This window comes from Cynoglossus semilaevis, chromosome Z, assembly GCF_000523025.1.
Source record: "Cynoglossus semilaevis isolate Cse_v1.0 chromosome Z, Cse_v1.0, whole genome shotgun sequence".
Taxonomy (NCBI): domain Eukaryota; kingdom Metazoa; phylum Chordata; class Actinopteri; order Pleuronectiformes; family Cynoglossidae; genus Cynoglossus; species Cynoglossus semilaevis.
The window spans coordinates 17,653,595-17,664,262 of NC_024328.1; the positions used below are offsets into that span (position 1 = coordinate 17,653,595).

At 38.6% G+C, this 10,668-nt stretch overlaps 1 protein-coding gene across 1 annotated transcript; it reads right to left on the bottom strand.

Moving 5' to 3' along the window:
- Positions 1 to 1,431: 1,431 nt before the first annotated feature.
- LOC103398209 (transforming acidic coiled-coil-containing protein 1) lies at positions 1,432 to 10,174 on the bottom strand. The gene is made up of 13 exons (XM_008336741.3): positions 9,718 to 10,174; positions 8,580 to 8,671; positions 5,320 to 5,449; positions 4,585 to 4,627; positions 4,435 to 4,489; positions 3,982 to 4,034; positions 3,345 to 3,470; positions 3,194 to 3,270; positions 2,977 to 3,020; positions 2,699 to 2,859; positions 2,508 to 2,614; positions 2,306 to 2,426; positions 1,432 to 2,096 (listed from the first exon to the last, which is right to left on the bottom strand). The coding sequence occupies exons 1-13, from the start codon at positions 9,810 to 9,812 to the stop codon at positions 2,031 to 2,033; spliced, it is 1,170 nt and encodes a 389-aa protein (XP_008334963.1). The 5' UTR covers positions 9,813 to 10,174; the 3' UTR covers positions 1,432 to 2,030.
- Between the last annotated feature and the right edge of the window lie 494 nt (positions 10,175 to 10,668).

A 10,668-nucleotide genomic window follows, 5' to 3' on the forward strand; every position in this document is an offset into this window, starting at 1 on the left:
ACTTGAAATTTGATGACGTTTCCTAGATTGACCCCAACATTAAAAAAAGTTAATTGTCGCCTTTATTTATATTTCCATGTAAGCTGTACAAAAAAAAGGTACAAATATTGTCTTTGGGTCAAAATGACCCAACAGTCAAATTGAGTTGAAATCACAGTCACACAGTTAGTGACACACTACAGAATGTGAGAATGTTTTAGTTCTGTCTTAGATCAATCAGTAGCAGACATAAACCAGACAAGACAGGTGGTCTTCTCGCAGACTGCACTGCCTGTGAGCCGATCTGACCCAAATGTAACAATATTGCCCTTTTGTCTGTGTGGACTCCCAGATACTATAAAGGTGCTGCAGATGACAGTACCCTGAATTCTCTCTGTCCTGAAGCCATGAGTGCAGGTTATTACGTTGACCGAGCTCTAGAGCTGAGTTTTTCAGATGTCCACCAAGACTTCCCTGTTTCAGAAGAAGATGGGGAGAAATACAACCCAGAGCATAATAAATCACCTTTAGAAGAAGAAGAAATCCCTGACTCTGTGTGAGAGACTTTCCTTTCAAAAAACATCAAAATAACATGGTCCTTGGCAGCATATGACAAACACGGCAGGGTGGCACAACAAAATGTAATGAGGATGACCCCAGGACCCACAAGATATGCCGTTTCTCACGCCCATGACATTGTCTCAACAATCTACATGTTCATCACACCAGCAATAGAAAAAAAAATCCTGGAGATGACAAACCTGGAGGGGTTTTTGCAAATATGGAAATATGGACAGCTGGAAAAGGATGGATGTGACTGACCTGCATGCCTAATTAGGGCTGCATTCAAACTTCTTTTTGCACATTTCTATTCTTTCTCAAGCTATAGAAATACTATGCAAATATTGTTTTCTACCTACACGGTAAACAATAACACAATTGACAGTGTCATAGCAATGAGTGGTGTCTTGAATAAATGCAGTCTTTCTGCCAGGTGAAGAGGGAAAACTCAGGTATTCACACAATTTGTGCTGAATGACAAGTTTCTTCAAGCAAAATAGGAATTTGTGTTTAAAATTCAATTAAGCTGATTATATTGGGGGTTTAGTGAAGACGGGTCATTTTGACCCAAAGGACAGGGAGTGTATACAGAATATGAGGACAACAGAAGGGTTAAAACAAGATAAAACACTAGACTTGAGCGCCCTCATGGGGTCAGAGTGAAGACAAACTGACCCCACTTTATGAAAGAGAAACTTCTTTTACATCCCTGGAACATGTTTAACACACCCACCTAGAACATGGGCCCTGTGTTGTGAAATCAGACGTTTCAGAAAGCCTTCAGAAAATATTATTTGACCCAACCCATGATAAGTCTTAAGCCTTACATACTGACATGTTTTTAAGACAACAATAATGTTCCACAACCTACAATGTAACAAATTCATCTTTATTTATTTATATATATACACAGTATACAGATAGTTAGTGGAGGACATTGTGTAAGAGTCACAGATGCAACATTAACTCGAAAAGAGGCAAAACAATTGTTCAACTGCTTGAGGTCATACTCAAATGAACTAGAACTTTGTTGAGCTCTAGCCTGTGAGCACAGCTTCAGTCTTTTCTACAAAGTGCCCTGAGCATCTTCCATATAATGACATCTTTTCTCCACATCACAGAAAAATACATTTAATAAACTGTACATTAAAAACATTCTGGCATAAAGGCCACTCAAAACATCAATACAAAGTGACTTAACCCCAGCCTGCATTAAGACTGATGTCATCCTGCAAGAGAACTAGCGAGGAATTTAGTCATTAAGCAGCTTGGAATTTAAGGTCAGTCATGAGTGCAGTGTTGCTAGCCAGCATAGTGAGCAGAAGCACAAGAGATTCAGAAAACCTAACAATGACCAAACGATGACGTGACGAGAGAACATTTACAAATACCAGCAATGTGCAACATTTACAACATTTACAGTTTAGTCTAGTCTCACGTAGTTCAATCAAAGTATACACAAAGTGACTGCAGTCGTTTGTACGCACAGTCTACGAGTTTTCCAACTTGGCGATGAGCTCATTACAGATGTTTGTCAGCTCCTCCACAACTTTATTCTGTAACAACAATAAAAGTCATATTTAAAAAATAAATAAATTACTGTACATCATATAAAGGCAGAAGCATGAAGTCACAAATCTCAACAAATGTACAGGTGTTGTTTCTGTGTGGAGACAACGTGATGTCAGCCTACCAAAACAAAGCTAGGTTGTTCAGAAATGCTGTGCTATAAAAGCAGCAGATTAATTAAGATGAGTTCTCTGACCTTCTGCTGCATAGATTGTTCCAGAACATTGATCTTTAACTGCTCCTGCCTCAGGTTGGTAGTCAGCACCATCTTCTCTGAAGAGAACTTTGCACGGACCTGAGCGATCTCCTTATTGGCCCTGATGGATGTTGAGAAATTAACACGTGTTTCATAAAAAAAACAAAACTTTAAATTGATTGATTTGAATATATTTCCATACATTTCTATTTTCCCCTCAGCGTAGTGTTTCAAAGTGTGGTATCTCTCCTGCTCCTTTTTCACCCAGGCCACACAGTCCTCAGCACACTTCTTTAAAAGCGCTTCATTCTGAGGAAGGACACAAAGATTCCTGGTGAATCCTGCTGTATTCAAGGGATGCTGTATTTGCTTTTCTGCCCTACAATGCCTCACTTTCAAGAAACCATCTATGGATCTCCTCATGCTCTCATAACGTTGGAACAACTCAGACAGAGAACACTCCACTGAGTTCAGATCTTTCAGAGCAGTTTCCTTCTCCTCCTTAAGTGCTTGCAAAGCCTTCTGAGAATCCATACGTCTTTGCTGATCAATATCTGATAAGATCCAAAAGAAATCATTTAAATGCTATAATACATGAAAAAGAAATGTTTCTTTTTCGTCCCACAGACCAAAAAAAAAAAAAAAGATTTCTTTGAGTGTATTGTATTCACCGATCATCTGAGTCATTGCGTTCTCAAATTCTGCAACTACCATTCTGTAAACCAAAGAGAAAGTGTTGGAATAAAACTTAATGACATTAATAAAAAACAGGTTGTTGGTGATTGGAAAAATATTCAACCATAAAATGTTAAATCGTAAACATGTACCTTTATTCCCTCAGCTGTGTACTAATGTCACATGACTCTTACTGGTGCCATATTTTCTCACCTCATCTCACTGACTTCTTGTCTAGACTCCTCATACTTATTCTTCCACTTGCTGACCTCCAACTCTTTGGTGACAATCTGAAAGGAGGGTCGTACATGTGACATCACAAACACACACTCCAACTGATGATGTGTGCAATATTAGTGTGTACCTCATCTTTGAGAGACTGAACCTGCTTCTCAGCTTCACTGATGCAGAGGGAGACCTGGACCTGACTTCCTGTTTTCTGCGTCTCACATCCCTGAGCCTTGTTGATCATTTTGCACGTGTCAAAATACTGGTAACAGAAATAAACAGAGTCCTGCCACATTACTTTAAACACACACACTGTATACACTATTTTATGATCAAAACTACTTTCATTTGACTTTATTTGCAAATAAAAGCCGACATAGTGTGCGTGTGTATATTAAATGTGTTTCTCTCCATTTCCAGTATTTACCAGCTGCACAACTCGTTTAACACCGTTTCTAATTTACAGTAAAAATGTTGAAAAGTCGGAGCTGAAGGTGTCACTGATGATGTCATTAAGACAATGTTACAATTCAACGGTTTCCTTAATGACAATAAAAGCACGGTTTAACGTAAAACAAGCAACTTGACTCCATCTTGCCGCCAGTTTTGGAAACACATGAGCATATGACAGGTTCATGTTGTATTTTAGTTTTGCACACGGTGCATATTAGGACATGAATGGACAACAATGGTGTTTTTGTTATGTTTTAAGTGTTAACATTAGTTTGGCAGAAAATAGACAAGGTAAGTGGAAAATAGCTATAAATAGTTACCACAGAGCAGCAGTCTGACTCCTCAGGTTTAGACATCACATGACATTCTGGGCCTGCAACAACACAACACACATGTCAAAAATAATCTGTATGCTATTTTTTTTTTAAAATGCTTGTTTTCCTGATTTGTAAAATGTACAAATCTAATGATTGACGCCATAGTAGTTTGTGCTTTCTGTAACATCAGACTAATGTTATTCAAGGCGAATGGATAATGTGATTAGTTCAGAACAGTGAAGCACAGTTGACCTTCTCACAGTCAGGGACTGATTGATTGCTGCTGGCTGAAGGCTATTGTTTAAACTAACTAAGGTCATTTCTGTCCACAGGAGAAAATGAGTGGTTTAGCAAAACACAGTAGATATATATATATACATACACACACACATGTATACATATATACACATACATATATATATATATATATATAAATGTATTTTATGCTGGTCCTACCTGCATTGCTGGCCAGTTTCTCCTCATCTGTGGCAAGGCCGCCTGGTTGATCATCCTTAATTTGTAACAAAAATAGTCATTAACCAGTGATGCTAACAATAGTGCTAACTAATAACTAAACAAGCATTCAGACTAATTACTGACACTTACTTTGTTTTGTTTAAGCCCATTCTGATTGACATTACAGGAGTTTCTGTGGATAGAAAATGAGAAAATTGAGACATTTCTTTTCTCTGGAGGTGTTTTCATAAAGACAGTGATGGGAGCCAAAACGAAAAGGAAAAAGGAAGATTCACAACCAGACACCACTGCCCTGTATTGTGTGGGACAATTTAATTCATAATGATGCCCATTGCAACAGTAGGATCTGATCAGTGATGGCACTGGTTAAAAGTATATATATATATATATATATATATATATATATTCAGAAAACAGAAGGGAAGGACACAGTTTTGACATAAGGACAGATTGTGTTCCTACACATTGAAGAATGTGGTGAAATACCTCCTTACGTCACCAGTCAGTGAGAGTTTGACAGTGCGGTTTTTTTTTTTGGTTTTTTTTTTCACATTTTTGACCACATGGATCTTTCTGTTGAAGGAGCTTCACTCCTCTTTCTGTGCACACTGTAGTACATCTAAGTTTGTTTGGGGTTTTTTAAGCGCATAATACCCTGTTTTGTATGTAGATTGCGCCATCTAAAACTCAATTAGACTCACAGCCACAGGAGGGCGTGGTTTGACAAAAGTTATGTTACTCCTTCCGGGAAATCGATGTCTCAAAACAGTCATTCAAGTGCAGTAAAAGTAACCATTAACTGACATAAGGTTGACTGAGATATGATGAATCTTGTGTACATTTCTCTGTTCACTTGTCACTTACGTGATGATTCCGCCGTCGGTCTCTGGGGTCAGTTTCTCATTTGACAGCTGGGGGTTTGTAGTCCCGTTGAGCAAATCAGAATCCCCAGAAATATCACAACTAGAGACTACACTGGAGTCAGGGCTGGAGTCTGGAAAAGGAGAGAAAAACAGTTTGGTTTAGCACTGGATCAAAAAGAGACAAATCTTTAAGGCCTTGTGGTGGAGTGTGGACAGCTATCAAAGAATACACAATATTATAAATATTTATATATTTAATGATAATAATATTATTTTATAAATATATTTTTTAATTTTGTGGTCTGTATATTTCTACTAATGGAACTAATTTCTTAGTGGTATTTATATGATTAAATTAATGGTTCATTTTCAATGGCAATTACTTTATTACTTTATACTAAAGCAGACTCAGAGGCCACAGTTGAAAAGATAAGCTGTTTTTACAATCTGGTGTATGATAGACCACATGATCTCACGGTGTTGCCTATTGTCAGAACTCTGTTGCCTTAACTAACACCACCATGTGTTGAAAACAAACAGATTTTTACTATGTCTTTTGTCAAACTATCAAAGTTTTACAACTGGAAAAAATGAGTATGTTAAAAAAAAAAGAAGAAACTTTACAGAAGCAGCAAGTCAAGCTGCAAGTTGTGTGAGTGTGCATGTTTTAAGTGCAATAAAAGCTGATGCCAAATTAAGAAACAGGTAGTCTCTCATGTTGAGTTTTCCATCATTACCTAAAATAATAATAATAATAATAATAATAAAGTTTTGGTGGGATTTTAAAGACAGGAGAGGCAAGTCATATACACTATAACAAGATGACAATAATTGCAGTTGTAGACTTCTGTTTTCATTATTTCTAGTATTTAAATTTGCTATTTTTGGCCACCTGAAGTCAAACATCTGTCTACTGACTCCAAAGCTTAGCATCTGCCTCTTCCTCTACTTAAACTCCTTCATGTTCACCACATGCTGTTTGCTGGGTTTTCTCTTCTTTTTTTTTTAAGAAAAAAAAAGTTTTTTTTAAACTCATATTTTAAAAGAGTGACATTTGTCTAACTGTTTTCATCTTCAAACAATGAAAATGACACATTAGTGCAGTGGTCCACTGATGTTTGCTCACTTAGAGAATAAACCTGGGAGCCTTGGCCTTTTCCTGCTCCTGGAGGAATATTTAAATTAGCTGCCGACTTCCCCTCACACTGCCTTACATCCTGTGGACACACATCTTTCTAACAGCTAACCAATGACCACAGCAACAACTGAGTCACACTGCTACTGAAACAGGATGTTACTGAAAACACAAACACACACACAAACACACACACACACACACACACACAAAGAACCAACGACTCTCACTGTTTATTTCTCTGTTTGACTGTGCCAAATTGAATGAAGTCACCGTGCCTTCAGCGCAGGGGTGTCAAACTCATTTTCACCGGGAGCCACAGCAACAATACAGTTCCACTTGAAGGGCCAGTTGTAACTGGAAGACTGTATTGATCAGCGGACCAGTACCGGTCCATAGGTCTATTGGAACACATTGAAAAAAAATGTGCTTAATTTTTACTAATTTACTTCATTCAAACTAAAATCCTGTCATATCCATTTACTTTATTTAAAGATAATCTTTATTTAAAGATAATTGTTTGTGTCTAATCATTCAGACACAAACAAAATAGATTTTAAAAGAGTTCTCAGGTTAAGAAACTGCTGCATGGACTTTATTAAATTAACTATTTAAGCTCCCGCGGGCCACACAAAAGGGCTGGGCGGGCCGCATTTGGCCCCCAGGCCTTGAGTTTGACACATATGCTCTAGCAGATGGGTGAGAGATTCTCACATTGTTTGTCAGGTACCAGGCTTTATTACTGCTCTACAGCTCAATCAAAAAGAGGAAAAAGAGACAGAAGGGGAAGTGAGTGAGACAACACAGCAGCACTAAGAACAGAAGATGTTATGAAAGTAAGATACGCTGTTGTCTTCTGCTGTCTATCTTAGATTTTGGCATGTGGTTGTTCCCATGAACAGGCAGTAGTTTCCCTTTGAGCAGTTTCAGTCTAATTATAAAGGATCTCACTATCAGTTTACCCACAGTTCATCTTTAATTTATGAAACTAACCCACGTTTTGACCCCACCACGTGACTGTTTTAGCATGAAATGGAGACTTACTGTCTGAACACACAATTCACTGTCAAACATTAATCTCACTGTTATAACGTGGCACTGCATCCCATATGCTGGGGTCCAATTCACACACACTCAACTGAGCAAATGTAAACCTATAAACATTACTGTTTATATATGTATTACCATAACATGTAATAGCATGTGGTCCTGTGTCTGTGTGCAAGAAAGCACACAGACACAAAAGAGGGTTAAAGACATGGACACCTAACAGGCAGAACACATGGAAGAACAGCATATAGGCCCATTGTTAGAGGATCAGTTATACTGTCACCATGAATAAGTAACGCTACATTCAATTCAACATAGCCCAAGGTGTCCTACAAGCTTTGAGGCCTGCATTTTAAGCAGTGCCTCAAAAAATACTCTATACAATACAATGTGACATGTGCCAATTGTAACATGTGCCAATTGTAACATTGTGACTTCAAAAGCATGCCTCTAATCCAGGCATTATAGAAAAAAATATATAAAACAAAGTGCTTAAATAATGCTGTTTTTCCAATGCTATAAAGTGTACAGTGTATTTCTGTCTGATTATGTTGTTCCTCTTTCAAGACGACATAGCATTTCTACAAAAGAAAACCTATGGTGAGTCTGAAGGATTAGGAGCAGTGTTCAGTGATGTCAGCCCTGGTGTATCAGCTCAGGGGTCAGTTCAAGGTGAGAGGTTCCTTTTGAATAAATTATAATTAGAATGAATTATTGCTATAATTTATGTCTACAGAGCTTAGGGTCACTGATCCCAAGTCCCAGTCAGGTATTGTGTTTGTCTACTACAGCATATGCTTTGGCCAAATGAACGGTCAGTTGAATTATGATAGCAAGTCTCCTCCATTAGTGAAAAAGTTAGACTTTTATAATGCATCATTAGCTAACATAACCAATGCAGCAATGTTCTTCCAATCCCACCATCTGCCCCACTGAAATATTATCATCTAATTTTACTCTTAAGAATTGACTTATAGGCTTTCTATAGGTGAAAAGGGTCATATCACTGTTCATGTATGACACAGTGGAGAGCTCCAGGTCAGTACAGGATGTAGGATCAAGGGGACTGGTCTCACCTGTTTGGTTGGAGTTTTCCTGTTGGTTCAATAAATTGACAACAGCTGGAGACTGAGTCTCTGGAGTGTCAAAGGTCCTCTCTGAGTCAGAACTGTGAAAACATGGACAATTAACAAAACAATTTGTTCTGATCATTTGTCTTCTGTCTTTATGAAGAAAATGGCAAATAATCTTTTCATCAACCCACTGTATTAAACTGAAACTGAGATGAAAACAGCTCTTCTTTTGTCAAACCCTTTTTAATAAAGACTGGCTTTCAAAGAAGAAACAATGTGCTTTCTTAGAGCCACATAAAAATAATGGATGGAAGTTCAAAGCAAAAAAAAAAAAAAAGAAAAGAAAAGAAAGATTTTTTTTTCTTCCATTTCAAAGGAAGTCAAAGAAAGGGGAGTGAAGGCCTACAAGGCCACCTGCATCCTCTACCACTCAGTGAGGACACACTGTGTACCACAACATTCACTAAGGCTTACACACACACCCACACACACACACAGTACTCTTCTCTGTCAGGTGCCCAGACACTTGGGCTAAATTTATTTTTAAACTGTGGCAATTCATTAAGGAGAAAAATGAATGAATGAGAGAGAGAGAGAGAGAGAGAAAGAGAGAGAGAGAGAGTTCAAGCCACTTGAATGCACATCAAAACCTCCTCACACTAATGAAAGACAGCAGAGGGAAGAACAAAGCTCGCTAATAATCCAACCACACTCCATCTCTGTGATACCAGTTCACACAAACATCCATACCACCATCGAATCCTCATATACATACCCCAACCCACACCCATCCCTACCTGTCTCACACACACACCTTCCCCAAACTTTGAGCAACTGTTTCCTATCTGCCAGAATCACCCACTCTTTTTCAGTTGCACTCTCTTAAAGACAGCCATATAAAAAAATGACAACAAATCTTTTAGCCAAGGACAACAGCAACTGGTCTGGACTGCATAAGGAAAGAATCTGAGATTATAGCAGTGTATCCATCAGTTTGTGTGTCTGTTTATATCCACCACCTGTCATTATGACTCTGCAGTCATAACACAAACACTGCAGGAGTCAAACCAACTACTTGGTCATTCTGTGTCTCGTACACACACACCGATATATGTTGTCAGAAATGTCCTGGAGCTCTTACTTGTCCTCCCCATCATTCTTCCCTTCCTCTCCTGGACTTCCAGTCACTGTTATCCACGTCCATTTGGCCCACTGGACTGGAGACAACCAAGACATCACTGCCGCACGTCACCCCAGAGCCAGAAGCCGATCTTAAACAACTCTGCTATTGGTTTATTAAGTAGCGTTCAAATAAAATGTTTAGTCAGGGCCTCGGTCCATTTACGACAGCACCAAGAAGAAATGCTGTCTACAAAGAATAGGCTTTTGATCTGTCTTCTTTCTGCCTGTGTTACTTCCTGCTCAGCTTTTCAGCCTTCCCATGCTGCTCTTCTGGCCTGCAAATGCTCGTGGGAGTGAAACGTGTGTCATGCCCTTGTGGCCGTTTCTGTGTCTCTGGCTGCTCTGCTCTCCATAGCACTGACTCACACATACAGTGCAGACTAGGAGCATCAGTAGTCACTCCTCTCTCTGCTCCTCCCCTCTCTGCCCTGTGTCTGGGTGGACGATCAGCTGGAGTGTTTGTTGATTGTGAAGAAAGACATGGAGAGACAAGAGGTGAGGCTTCATGTTTTAAGACATAAAAAGAGCAAGGCCCACAGAATACCAGGTATTTGTGTCGACATAGGAAGTGAAGAAATGAAGGTAAATATTTACTCTGAAACTCCTGATGTGACAGGGCAGCCCACTGTGAGTGGGGAAACTTGGTCTCAATGTAATTTGAGTTAGTAATGATTTGTTGTTTGTTTCCAAACAGGGACTGTAGGTACAGTATGACAAAAAAAAGAAAAAGAGAAATGTGGGTTCTTTCCATTTACAATGTCTTCAATGTGTAGAGAACTTTATTAAATACTTTCATAATGGCCTTGTCATTATGAAAACAGAAAGACAGATACAATTATAAATGTATGTTAAAATCTTAGCATCAAACACTTTTCTGGAAACATCAATAGGAGAAGCCAGACTGAACATA

What these genes read in the sequence shown, in the direction of transcription:
- LOC103398209 (XM_008336741.3), bottom strand. Translation starts at nt 9,812, where the DNA reads ATGTCTTGGTTGTCTCCAGTCCAGTGGGCCAAATGGACGTGGATAACA. An exon ending in AAGAATGATGGGGAGGACAA is followed by an intron (nt 8,672 to 9,717) that starts GTAAGAGCTCCA and finishes ATGTTTTCACAG; the next exon opens with TTCTGACTCAGAGAGGACCT. An exon ending in CGCAATGACTCAGATGATCG is followed by an intron (nt 2,860 to 2,976) that starts GTGAATACAATA and finishes GGATCTTATCAG; the next exon opens with ATATTGATCAGCAAAGACGT.